This window comes from Tympanuchus pallidicinctus, unplaced genomic scaffold (genome assembly GCF_026119805.1).
Source record: "Tympanuchus pallidicinctus isolate F22 unplaced genomic scaffold, pur_lepc_1.0 scaffold4, whole genome shotgun sequence".
Taxonomy (NCBI): Eukaryota; Metazoa; Chordata; class Aves; order Galliformes; family Phasianidae; genus Tympanuchus; species Tympanuchus pallidicinctus.
The window spans coordinates 18,535,296-18,549,471 of record NW_026294758.1 but is presented as its reverse complement, the minus strand read 5'-3'; the positions used below and the strand labels follow the sequence as shown (position 1 = coordinate 18,549,471).

Here is a 14,176-nt window from a genome sequence, read left to right as displayed (position 1 = left end):
CAAATAGCTTCAGCTGCCTGTAGCAATGGTCATTCCTCTCATGAGAAGAGGTGTTATATCAGATTGCTGAGGTGTATATGAGGAGTTGATTAAATAGTACTTCTATTCATTTTCTCACTTTCCAAATACTCTTATGTATATTATGTGTTTTCACACTATACAGGTCAAGTTTTTACCACAGGGAGCCAGTCCAGTGTGTCTTCAGGTTCATCCTTCAGCCAGGCTAAATCTCAGAACTTTGATCCTTTTGCTGATCTTGCCAATCTTGGATCTAGTCTTCCAGGTAAGATTTTACTTTTGTAAGTCTGAACTTAATGTTTCTCTTGTTCCTGATTTGCTCCTTGTTCCAATAAGTGTAATTGGCAGTGTAAGTGCAATTGGCAGCTTGTGTAAAGATAGCTTATATAAAGTTTCCTTTTCAGTGGTAACAACAAGCTTCATGGAGTTACTGAAAGCAGATAAACAATAGGAAAAGAGGGAGCCTTTGCAGAGATGGTGTGAAACTTACAAAATATTGCAGAAGATAACTACAACTGTGGTTTAGAAACGTTATGCAGCTTGCTTGTGTAATCTAGTTGAGAAGGTAGCAGAAACCATGTGTCCCTGATTCAGTAACTGATCATGGGATTTCTTATCTAACACTGTGGTTAATGTGCTGTGAAGGATACAAAATGGAAAGCTTAATCAAATTCCTTTTATTTTGGTCCTAACTAAGAAGAAAGAATAGCCAGTTCAGTACTTCTGTTTGAATTCAGTGGGCTTTCATAGCTCTGCTGCTCAAATCAGTCATGTTTGGGCCAGATTTGTGTTTGTCATAAACACGCAATTCCATCAGCGTTATAAGCATTTGCCAATTTGCAGTTGTGTACAAGATGGAACACACCCCAGAGTAATACTTGTCCTAGGATGTTGTATTCACATAAACTCATGAATTAGCCCAGGGATATTCGTGAACAGCAGAAAAAATAAAGGCAATGAAAAGAGCTGAAGTCTTTGATTTTTCAGTGTCACACTGCCATTGCTAATGGCCAATTGGTGGCTGTTTAATGTGACTAGCTGCCAAGAATCCAAGAAATGGCTTGGTGCAGGGTGTAGTTGCTGAGTTGCAGAAATGTGCTTTTCCCCTTAGCTCGAAGGTGGCAGACTTTTGTTGCTGTGGCTGTTAGTATTGCACATTCAGTATGCCCATGGTGAAATTACTTTATTTAAGTACAAGGTAATGTGCAGTATTTGGCTATTCTGCTGCCTTGCAAAACTCTTAATGTTGAAGCATTATCCTTAAGGCTGCTCTACATTGAACAGTTTGCAAAAGTATTCTGGTTCAGCAATTTCAGATAAATATGTACTTGCTATCACGATAGTGTGAGTAAAACATTCCTTTTGTGTTTGACTTAAAGATATGATGCACAGTGAACTAGTGGAGAAAACTGTGCTGATACTGGAGTTAGTTCATTAATCTTGCAGATAGTTTTCAATAGGATTAATGACTACATACAAAAATGTCCAGATGTAATAGGTCTAGTTGGTCTTAAGCTTGAAATGAATTTTTGAGGAGGTATAATACCTGCAGTTTGAACTCACTATTGTCTTTTCATAGGAGTTTTTGGACTTCCAAGTAATTAGTCTGAAAGATGTTATGCAAGTGAACACTCCTTAATTGGGAGCGCTATGTGAAAAAACAGTAGCTAAGGATGATTACAGTGTTATGCTAACAGTAAGGTATGAGTAGTGATCTGTGATAACTGGTCTTAACACACTCTATTTCTGGTAATGATCTTGTATCAGAAAGTAGGAATATGCTGTTTAAAAACTTGTTGCTGAAAGTCAGGCACTGGCTTGCAGTACAGGAAGAATTGGTTGGCCTTGAAGACTAAAATAACATAGAATGATTTGAAAGAGCAGTAGAATGAGTTTTCTTCTTAGAGTGCAAGGTCATGAGCTTTGATAGTTGTGGGGCTTGTTTTCTGTAAATTTCATAAGGTGAAGGGACTGAAGATTAGAGTAACTCAAAGCAGTTCTTCAATGAGGTGCTTCTTGTGGGGGGAATTTTGTCAGGTGATGTGTTACAGTAATAGGTTTTACCAGATGAGCTATTCAGAGGTATAGGATGGTATTTCTTATTTGGCTCTGGGGAGACATTGTTTTTTTTTTGAGCTGTTTCTTGTAGCTGCTAGTCACAGCAGTGTATTATTGGGGAGAGGAGAGATGTGGGAGATCACTGGGAAGATAAGTTTACATTGCTGTGTCCAGACAGAGAAGCTTGGGTGATTTTTTTTTTTTTTTTTTTTAATTTTTAAGGCAAATAAAAAGGGAGAAACAAGAACAAGTGAATTTAAACTGGCCTGGAATTGGTTTGAGCTGAAAATTAAGTTCTAATCAGCAGCAGCTGGTTAGAAAGACAGTTAGAGATGGAAATACAAATTGACTTTCTTCAGCAAGTGAGACTGGATCATAAGCTTGTCATTCAGTACTGAGTGATCAAAGAAGGCTTTCCATCTTTGAAGTAATAGTGTTTTATTCACATCAAGCTTAATGGCTGGTTTCCTGTTTGTGTAAATGTATTTGACCACTCATCTGGAATTTGTTTTGTTATTTTTAGGAAATTATTCAGAGATAGAAGTTGCTTTCTGCTTTGGAGTATCATAAGTGTGAATGTGAAATGTTTCCCTTACAGGAAAATTTAGGTGTGTTTAAATTCAGCCGTCATACTATTTTTTCCCTATGACGGGTAGTTTTATGCTGCACCTTGTCAAAGGAACTGAATTTCTTGAAGTCTTCCCAAAGTCAGTCAAGGGCAGTCTAATGGCAGCTTGGTTGAGAATGCATCTAGAATTCATTCTCATCAATTAAACAAAAGAGCTAATAATGTTAAAGGTTGGAGCTTTTTACTCAGCTTAATTTGTTCATAATGAGTATTGTAGACTGGAAAAGAGGTCTTGGGTGTTCTTCCTGAAGTGTGTAGCCGATAAGGCTGCTAAGCAGCTGTTTCAATACCAGCTAAAAGAACAGAAATGAAATCCTAAAATCTTAGTACAATATTAGGTTAATAAGACATGGGCCTATAGCTTACAGTTGATTCATTACATTGTCTTGTATAAGATTCAGTGTTTTTTCCTGTTCTCTGTAACATTTGTTGATAATGCTACTGTAACATTAACTATCTTTCTAAAGCAGTTGTGCAAGAGACCACTAAGGAGGCTTTGAAAGCATTCATTTGAAAATATCCTCAATATGTTACATATTCTTGATAATATTATTAGTTTTCATTGTCTATTATCAGAGGATCATAAAATGGCCTGGGCTGAAAAGGACTACGATGATCATCTAATTTCAACCCCCCTGTTATGTGCAGGGTCACCAACCAGTAGACCAGGCTGCCCAGAGCCACATCCAGCCTGGCCTCGGATGCCTCCAGGGATGGAGCATCCACTGTTAACAGATACTGAAGTACAGTAAATTTGTGGGCATAACTGCTGTCACTTCTGAACTATTTTCTGGCAAGTGCACATTCAGATGAACGAATGCTTCTGGTGTAAACTAACACTTGGGAACTTAATGTAAGACTGGAAGACTTTTAATAAATGGCTCTAGCTCCTGCTTACCTGGTTGTTAATGAGAAGAAAATCTTCTAATGCTTTCTCATATGTGGAGGTGTCACAGTAAAGCGTATGGTTAGATATTAAGGCCAAAGTGTCTTTCTTTCTTTAAACAAGCGACAGGTATCAAGCTGAGCAATTAATTTAGTTTTTACCTTTAGGTTCCTCCACAGGTGGATTCTCCTCTAGTGGGTTTGCTCAGAAAACTGTTCCATCTCAGAAGTCAGGAGGTCAGTGGCAGAAACCCACAAAACCACAAAATACTTCTTGGCAGTCCCAAACTAAATCTAGTACACAAGCTAAACCTAACTACACAGTGAACTTCAGTGTTATTGGAGGACGAGAAGAAAGGGGAGTCAGAACCCCAAGCTTTGGTAAGTTTTCTGAAAGCATTGCTTATAATGACCTGTATAAAATTAGATTCACTGTTAGCTTCAAACTTTTGTACCTCAGTCTTTTTCTTTGTTTACATTTAGGTCATACCTAGTGTAAGTTAGTAGAGAGTTTGACAAATCTGGTGCAAAGCTACACTAAAATATCATAGACAAGCTGACAATGGGCCAAATATTGGCAGGTCTGGGCATAAACTAATAAATCTCTTATCCAAAGGGGTAGTAGCTTCATGACCATAGATTGAGAATATAAATTTGCATGAATGCAGTGAGGAGAAATAATTGATAGAATTGCTTGTAGACAAAAGGTTGCACCCCTTTTTCCTACATGAAGAATAGTAGGTCATCACTAAGCTTAAACTTACTGGAAATCTGTGTGTTTCAAGCATATGGGAAGGGGAGCAAATAAATTTCTTTTAACCAATTTCTTAAAGTGGGTGTGTTGTCTTTCTGTATTAGCCTTTATGAGGAGTGAGAATAAATCTCAGATGTACTGATAGTGGGATTATGGTGTCTTTTCACTGGCTCACAGGTGTACAAGTACATCCATTAGCTGAAGTGATGTCGATCTTTGTTTGGAAGGAGCTAACAGTGAGAGACTGGTGGACACAATTTGCAACACAGAAAATGCAATTAGAGAACAGAAAGTGTAATTAGTAAGCTGTAATAGGCCCTGGAATGTGGGGATTACTTGTAGAATCAGAGAATATCCTAAGTTGGAAGGGAGTCCTAGGGATTGTTGTGTTCAACTCTTGGCAGCTGGGCTGTGAGTTCTCAGAACAGGGCCATGAGCCCTCAAAATGCTCCACTGTGCCACATCATGCCCTGATATATCCTGCCATGCCCCCAGTATACCACAGCATGCCCTCCAACCTCATTGGTGCCCCACACGCTGCCCCACATGCCTGTTCCAGCACCTTCCAGTGAGCCTAGCACCAGGCCCTGACCAAATGCCCCTGAAGCACTTGGTGCTTGCCCCATCTTGACACCAAGGCTCTGCAGGAGTAACATTAATGGTTTTAGCAGGTGATTAATACCTCAAAAATAGGTGAACCTCAACATGGTAAAGTTCTGAGCAGTTCATTTGCTTGTCCCCGTTCTGAATGAGGATTGTGCTAGGTAATATGCAGAGATCTCACCCAACTTCAATCCTGCAGTTCTCTAGAATGTATGTTCTGTAACAGTGCTGTAACTGTTCTTGTTGATGGTTGGTTTGTTATTCTGTGTAAGTTTCAATGTATTTAAATGCATGATACATTTCTGGCTAAACCATTAAGTATTCAGTCATCTGAAAAACTGCAGCACATCTGAAGTTATTTTATAGTGGAAAACAAAACGATTTCCAAACACATGAATAGATAAATGTTCTCTCCCAGATCTACTCAGCTTTTGAGAGAAAAGAACATGCAAGCATTTAGTCATAAATATACATTGGAGAATACCTGTTTTACTGGACTGAAAACTTGTCAATGACTTTCTATTTCTGTCTTTTTTTTTTTTTAATACCTTGTGGAGTTTATTAAGCAACTGAAGAATATTTATGGTAGTGATAAATGTCATGTAGGTGTATCTGAGTGCAGTGTGTTTGCACAGCTAATGTGTTTTCTCATGTAATTTTATTTAACATTTTCCTTCTCTCATAGGTCAAAAGCCAAAAGTTTCAGCCAATGACTTTGAGGATCTATTATCTAATCAAGGCTTTTCAGCAAAATCTGATAAAAAGGGGCCAAAAACAATTGCTGAGATGAGGAAACAAGAAATGTCTAAAGATATGGACCCCTTGAAACTGAAGGTTTGTTAAACAGAGATCAACTTAAATGTATATCTAAGATTGTACTTTGAACGACTGGGAACAAAGTAGAAGGATACACTGAAAGACAAAAAAAATTGGTAAAGCAGAGGGGGGAAGCTTTGTTTGTATTTAAATAACTGTGTTTTACTACTGTATAAGTTGATAAGCATGAACAAGTTGTAATGAAACAGTAGGAACAAGAACATCAACTGTGTGTAAGTAATACAAGTTCCTCTTTCTTTCAACTGAGCCTGGAAAACTTAAGAATATACCTTGTATGCTTCCTGAAACCAAAACTGTTCATCTTCGGTCTCACAAACATCCCCTTAGCAAAGATGGACTTAACTAGTAACACAAAACTTTAAGGAACAGGCAAATGAGAATAGCTATCTTGAGGGTGACCACTGCACTTGCAACAGTTAGCTAGTGCTGCTTCTGTTGGTAGAGACACACTCCAGAATGAGGGCTGATCGCCTGCTCGGACTTTTTGCTGATAATATTGCTTATAATACATTTTTAGTGTTGTTGTGAAGTCAGTGGAGTGAATAGTTGTTCTGAGTCTCGTGGGGATATTTGAGAGAAGTAATCTGCAGAGGTGCAGAGTGTGAAATAAACGTTAACTATTAGCGTATGTGAACTGAAAGTTCTGTACATCTGGTGAGAATATTAGGAAATGAATATTGTGCTCTGACAGGGAGGTAATGTAATCAACAGATTTTTTAATTACTCCTTTCAATTACCTCTCCATTATCTTGTCATTAATTGTACAGGGTTCTACTCGCACTAAAATATGCAGCTATTTCAGTTTATTTTCTAATGATAATTTCTCTACAAAGCTGGTTAACTGCCAGTTAATCTAGTAGCAAATGTATCACTTCTGGCTGCTAATGATCTGGATTCAAGAATGAATGTAGTAAGACAACTGGACTTGGGTGCTGAATACAACAACACTACTGTACTTGGGTCTTAATACTGTGCAGCATGAGAGCTACTTCTCTAAACAGGCAGAGAATGCTTGCTTTGTTGCATTCAGTTTTTATGCCTTCTGTTTTTCCCAGATTCTTGAATGGATTGAAGGAAAGGAGAGAAATATCAGAGCATTAATATCTACTCTTCATACAGTGCTTTGGGAAGGGGAAAATAAATGGAAGCCAGTTAGCATGGCAGATCTAGTAACACCTGAACAAGTGAAGAAATACTACAGGAAAGCGGTGCTTGTAGTTCATCCAGATAAGGTGAGTGTTTTCCTCTGGTGTTTTCTCTGTAGGCTGAAGGAACAGAAACTCTTTTTACCGTGCTGTACGAGTCCCTGATGGATGCTGTAGTGTTAGTTCTTGACTGGGATTCCAGATGCTTTTTGCTTCAATTCCATTGTCTTCTGAAGCTGCATCCGTGTTGTGCATGATAGTCATGTAATCCTGACATAGCACAGAATTCAACAGATTAAATTTTATCAAATACAATATTCCCAGAAGGTAATTAGCCACTGAAATCAGTTGAGCTTGACTGGCTTCTTGCAGATCTAATGATAACTACTAGATTCTGCTTTATTTCTGCCAGCTGTGTTTTTAGGTTTTCTAGGGTGTTTGCCAGTGCATGAAGACCAAGGAAATGCCACAGCAAAACTGGTGGGGAAAACCCATGGAACATCCTTACTGGAAATTACTCAGCAACTGAAAAAAAAAAAAAAAAAAAGAATGCAATAAACATAATGACATTTCACTTTTCTAAAAGTATTTAGTACATTCTCTTGCTGTATCTCAGTACAAGAAGATAGATTCTTGCTCTGAGTTACTGTTCTAGGCTGTGCTTTAGGTATGAAAGGTAAGTGTTAAATAATACCTAGTTTGAGTTTTCAAGATTACCTCTGATGGTTTAGGGAGTAGATGTCAAAGTCCTGTGTCTGTTGCATCCAAAATAAAGAAACAGGACATCTTTCTTTCCTTCCCTCTTTTATTTCCTGTTCCTGGCTGCATGGTTTCCTACAACTTAGTGCCATTCTTGGTGCTTTCTGCAAGACCTTTCTGAAGCATTCTTTTTTTGGCCTTATCTTTTCAGATGCCTGGAGTTACAGTAGCACACAAAAGAGTCAATGTGCTACTGCTGGCAAAAGCCAAGCAGCATAAGGGCAGAGACATGGAGAGGTGCCTTTGAGGCTTTACTTCAGTGTTGTAAAGAATCTGTTGCTCTGCATCGTGTGGAACTGCATCTTTAATTACCATGGGGTTGGGCTGGCCCAGAGGCAGGGAATCAGGAACATGCTGTCTCTGTTCCTTCAAGCATGGAGATGAGCAGACAGGCAGTTATGTGCAGTTAACACTGACTGCGAACAATTTCAAGTTCAAACAGTACTGTATGATACCACTAGGGCTGTCAGGAAGCTATTTTGAAAATGGCTGGGTTTTGTTTTTTGAGCTGTTTGCTGAAACGTTTTCTAAGCTGTTCTCATAAATAATTTTTAAGTCTTAATTACTTACAGAGTACACTAGAGTTTGAAGTAATGTTAGGAAAACAAGGACACTTGTAGCAAAATTTGGGTAAAAGAAGGCAGTGCTCTGTGCCTGAACATGGTACTCACACTGTAGTCTAATGTTTGCTATACAAGTACACAACAAAACAAGTAAATAACAAAAAGAAAGGTTGAGATGCTTCACAAACCACAAAATTCCTTTTTGCTTTATGCTTTTAATGTTCTCTTTGTTTTCAGGCGACGGGACAACCTTACGAGCAGTATGCCAAAATGATCTTCATGGAACTGAGCGATGCGTGGTCGGAATTTGAAAACCAGGGGTCCAAGTCCCTCTTCTAAAGTTCATCTTTTTCAAACTACTTCCAAAAACTGGAGCTGAGCATTGATGTGACTTGCTTGCCTATGGTTTATGAAGTGCTTTTCCATGATTTCAGCACAGTTTGCAGTGCACACTTAAATGTGATGACGTATTTTGTAAGACATAAGTACAAAGCATTACGTAGATGCATTAAGAAAACAACTGCTTAGTACTTGAAGAAATCATGGCCTGGGGATAAACATTTTGTTTCAGATTTTATATATAGCAAAACGGATTTTTTCCATGGTCTCTGGTACACTCGGATCAATTCTAAATCATTCCAATTCTATTGATCTTTGCTTTACCTTACTCTACCACACTTTCACTTATTTTTTCAGTAGTTTTGTGATTCAGTTTTGCTGTTTTGTGCCTGTCGCCTTATTTGGACTGCTTTAGTTATCAACAGTGAATTTCTTTGGCTTGTTTCAAATCTGAAGGTGTATATTTTCATCTGTATTGTATGTAATCAATCTGATAATCATTCTGTAAATATTTTCTGACAATACCTTCTTCTTTACAATAAATTAATAGGTTAGCCAAAAAGACCTCAATTGTGAGGAAAGTCAACCAGGGTTGTTCTTGATGGTTTTTTTTTTTTTATTATTATTATTTTTTAAATTATACTTTATGAATCTAGAAACAAATCTTGGCTTTAAAGTCTGCATGTTCTTGCTATTTTGTTATTTATTATGAACCTTTGGAAGGCATTGCTCTTACCAGTGCTTATTTTACTAGTTCTTTAAATATCGTTTTCTTCTGATTTCAGTGGAGCATGCCTTCCATTGGACTTAAAATGCTCTGATAGAAATGTTTTTTCAAGACTTGATGTGGAAGCACAAAATATTTTGCTCTGCTTTGATTTCTTATGAGAAAGCTGCATTACTTGTTATCACGTAGAGAGTATTTCGTACTTTGCTGCATGTCTGAATTTCTGTGTTTCTGAGATATGCATGACATCAGTGTATGTGCAAACAGGGAAATATTGGTAGTGCATTTCTGCTCATCCCCCTTCCATGCACCAGCTAGTACAAGATGAGCTAGTACAACTTGAGAACAGAACTTGCCATGTTTTTTCATCTGTATTCAGATAGCAGCTATTCACTTGATCTGGGGTAGATGAATACAATTGACCAATGACTGTTATGCTCCATAGCATAACAAAATGCAATCCTCAAATCAAGTTTGAAAATGTCAAAAATCAGTATTGTTGTATTAAATCTTGGTTAGCAATCTCTTGAAACAGTGTAGTTTGGCATTCAAATGGTAAAAAAAAAAAAAAAAAAAAAATTAATCTTGACATTTTGTCTGGTTTTCATGCTTAACTGAGAGGGACACTGTAACATCCAAAGGTAAAATCAGCTGAGCAGCATCTGAACAGGAAAAAAGAATGCACTAATGCCACCTGGAGAGTGTGTTGGATGCAGTTTTCCACTGCCGAGCCAGTGTACACAATATTTTTTTACACAGTGCAGTGTACAATTCAGTCTCTAAGCTCTGACACATTTAACTACTTAGCCAGTCTTTCATCAACAGAGTGTGTGTATTTGCATATCTATTCAGCTGCTGTAATTGTTTTTCAAGTTGGACACCTGCAATGGATCAGGAAGTTTATATGTTATTCAGAGTAACAGTTGCAGTTCAGCTGCAGTTTTGAAGCAGCCAGAAAGCAAGAAATCTGATGAGATTTAGGATTTTTTTTTTCCCCCTTGGGACACTTCAACTTTCTACACTAATGATCTGCATCATTAGAAATCAAAGGCTTTGGCAGGATAAATGTCAGAGACCTGCATGGTTCTTTACAGTTCTAAGATAAACTATCTGTAGTAATAAGTTTAAAAACAGACATGTAATGACTGGAGTACTGTGGGGCTGAGAGAAAATCTTTCTGAAGAGCTGCTTTCTCATAAGAAAAAAAAATGTGAAGTCTACTTTAAATGTCCATATCACTTTCAACACATACAAGAAACTAGACTGAGACATTTTTGTGCTCTTCTTGAACTGTGTACAATTATTAAAAAACAAACAAAAAAACCTGAAGTTTTGGAGGAAAATATCTTCCTCTATTTGCTTGGTAGTGTTTTTTGTATGGTAGCTACATTTCCCTGGTTTTATTTGTCCACTCTTGTTTGCAAAAGCTTTCTTGAACATCAGAGAAGAACCTTAGGATTTCAAGTGAGCAGGGAAAAATGTGTGAATGTTTTATATGGAACTGAAGATTTCTGCAAATTGATTTCCCCCTTTTAAATATCATGGAAACTCATGCAGTTTGGCTCTTGGAGTAATGCACAGCCATTTGTACAGGAACGCTTAAATCACAGCTTACTCATCTCTGGCCTTTGGTGAAGGAGCTGTCTGGTTTATCTATCCTGCTCCTTTCTGCTTGATTTCTAGGGAGAGGAATGTGGGAGAAGCTCAGAGTTCAGTAAACTTTTGAAGTTAAGATTTTACTGAAATGTGGCTCTTATGCATCCTTATATTCAACTCAGTTAAGTGACACAGTTAAAAAGTAAATCAAAATATTTAAATTGTCAAGACTTAAGTGATGAATGCAGTAAAATGAAATAGTGTTTTCAGTGTAAGATAAAGGAGAAGGAAGACCATAAAAGGAGCCTCGTAGTTGAAGCCTAAACTAAATTTTCTGAATTATGTGAATGTGGGAAGAAGGAACTTAAATTGTATGTATGCTTACACTGGCTCCTGATACTAGTCTTAAATGAGAAGATAATTTGGAAGAAGGATGTCTAGTTGTTCTTTTAATTTGTCTTAAAGCAGTAATAAAAAATGGTCAGATTAAAAAAAAAAAAAAAAAAAAAAAAAAAGCTCAGACTGGGAATGAGGGTTTTTCCCTTCCTCATATTCCTTGTTTATTGAGAGCTGTATGGGGTGCATCTTGAAAGCCAGGCTTTTTGTCTGCTGCTGCTGATTACAAAGTTTGAGGTAAATGCTGGTATTGTGGGGTATGCTGAAGTTATAACCTTGTATTGTGAAGCATCTCCTGAATTCTTCCAGCAGGTCCTGATGCCTTCTGGCCCATGTTTGTTGTTACTTCATGATGACAGACTGTTGATACAGTTCATTCTTTGCAGTCTTCAATGCAGCAGAAATTAAAGGAAGAATAGAGAAGGATACCTTGGCTATAACTATACTGTATCACAGATGTTCTCTAGTTCTCTGACCTGTCCCTACTGAACCCTGACAAGGACAGGTCTAGGACAGTAGGTCTGTTGCCTGCAGTTCCAATCCTTTCAGAAGTGCTCCTGACTGGTTATGGGCAGGTGGCAGTAACCAGGTGCTTGGGTTCTATGAAGTAGGGTAGATTTCCACTAGTTATTTCCGAATTAAGTTGCTTATATTACATTGTTGTTAGGTCTGGAGAGTCTGATAACTTCTCTTTTAGAACAGAAATCTACAAAGAAGAGAGTTGGCGTGAAGAGTGCATGTGGTTAGGATCTGCCAAATGGAGAAGAGTAACATTTTGTCCGTGTTGGTGTCTTTAACGTTGTGCATGCCTGTCCTGTGCTTTCTAGTGCTGTCACATTTCCTTGAACTTAACAGCAGGGAAGAGAAATGAAAGCAAGCAGTTAAGCATTTACATTCCTATTAAAATCACAGAGTTGAGCTCAGCGTTGTGAGTGGATATGAATTTCCAGGCATCGAGTCTGTGAGGAGAAGTTCTGCTCATTGTTATCACTTCCTTCAGCACTGCTGTAGCCTCTCCATTCTGTATGTGTTGATTAAGAACATTTCCTTGAAACAGTGGCAAAGTCTTTGGCATTGCACCCATGAAGGTAATTAGTGTGCATGGAAAAATGCCTTGTTTTACCTCCGTTTTCATGTTGATTGTAGAAAGTCCTTCTAAAGCTGTTTGCCAAGCACAAAGTAACAGCTCCTTCCTGAATGCGGGCCATCTCAAAGCTGCATGCAAGGGATTAACATTTTGCACGAACCAAAGCAGAGGTTGAGCGTAACTGCAATCTCAGCTGCCCTTTGGGATTGCTGGGCTGCACGGAGCACTCAGCTCCCACGGCCAGCCTGCAGTTTCTCAGCAGTGTCAATACGCCTCAGTGGTTATTGGCCATCACTTCTCTTTGCTGCTCACAAGAAATTTTCAGGGGATACCTAACTGTGGAACTTTGTTGCTCCTTAGCTCTTTGTCTTAACAGTTGCAATGAATGCTTTGTAAATAGATTCAGAATAGTTCTGTACAGTTGCCTGTGCTCTGAATCTGGCATTTTCTGTCAAGAACTTGCAGGTGGTTGACCTGCAGAAGCTGTTGAAGGAATGTATGATTTCCCATCACCTGAGTCTGTCTCTGGTGCAGAGCAGTTCCAGCTACCAGCATGTGCTGACTGGGAGCAAGGACGGACTAAGCTGAGGTGTGGTTCTCATCTTGGGGAATCTCAGTGTTCGTTTGCTGTATTCGGGTGAGCTCATTATTGGTAGCTGCAGCTTAGACTGCATCAAACTTCAGACATGCACTCCAGAAATTTTCAGTCATTTTTATGAAGGATACATTGTGACACAGAAGCTTTTATTACCAAAAGAGGATTGAGAGGCATTGTGAGAACTCCTGAAACTCTTTAGTGGAATGTACTGTATTTTTGCAATGTAGACTCCTAGAAGCATTTGTCACCTCTCTGTGAGGACTTAGGTCCTTGCTGTAGTTACGTGTACTTGTGATTGTACTTTCTATACCTGTGATTTTTCCGGCTTGGGTTGTGTGGAAGGACAGAACAGATACTGAAGTCCTTTTTGTTTTGCCATCTTTCAGGAAATGCAATGTACTTTTGCTACTAGTAAAATAAAAATCTATATACCTGTATGTATATAAAGGCAATATAATCAAATTAAACATTGTTTAAAAATAGATTTGATGTTTGGCACAACGTTCTTGAACAGAATATTTTGCTTTGAAATGTATTATGACTTAATCAGTGATCAATTAAAACAAACAAAGTGATTTGACTTGTTTCATTCTTTAGCAAAGGAAGAATGTCATCTTCAGAAGGGTTTTCTCTCTCCTGATAGAGAGGAGGTCACTGCAGCATCTCCTGCAGTATGACTGTGTCTGAGCTGGGCTGTGACAAGGTGCCCATGCAGTGCTGCTGAGGGGAGCTCTTGCATAGGCACAGCAGCAATTGGAGGGGACCAGGAACAAAGGAGCAAGGCTCGGGCTAGAGAGAGGAGTGGAGCAGCATGCGGGAAGGGAGGTGTGATGTGGTGAAGCAGTGTGGATGGCAGGAATACTGGAGAAGGGAGAACTGGGCTAGCACAGTACTAGCAGGTTCCCAGAAGCCTGCCACAGTGCTCATCATCAGGACGAAAATGTGGGGTCTTTCATAATTAAGAAGAAATCATTTGGTTGCATTGAGAAAGTTTATATTAAGAAAACACGAACAAAAGCCAGAGTCAAGGTGGATTATCATAGGATTTCTTCAAGGAGAAAGCTGGACAACAGGGAGGGTATTGGAGAGTACAGGACATGACTGAAAGAGGATGGATGGGGTGGAAGTAAGTTCCAGACATGTAAAGTGGAGGAGACTACAGAATGATGCTGATATCTGACCT

General features: G+C 38.6%; 1 protein-coding gene across 2 annotated transcripts in view; it reads left to right on the top strand.

Moving 5' to 3' along the window:
* GAK (cyclin G associated kinase) overlaps nt 1–13,568 on the top strand; it is a 67,363-nt gene extending 53,795 nt beyond the window's left edge. For both annotated transcript variants that reach the window (XM_052700352.1, XM_052700351.1), the window contains 5 exons: nt 164–283; nt 3,758–3,970; nt 5,632–5,780; nt 6,839–7,015; nt 8,488–13,568. In XM_052700352.1, the coding sequence (XP_052556312.1) occupies nt 164–283; nt 3,758–3,970; nt 5,632–5,780; nt 6,839–7,015; nt 8,488–8,589 (761 nt within the window). In that variant the 3' untranslated portion in view covers nt 8,590–13,568. The remainder of the gene's footprint in view (nt 1–163; nt 284–3,757; nt 3,971–5,631; nt 5,781–6,838; nt 7,016–8,487) is intronic.
* Nucleotides 13,569–14,176: the final 608 nt, after the last annotated feature.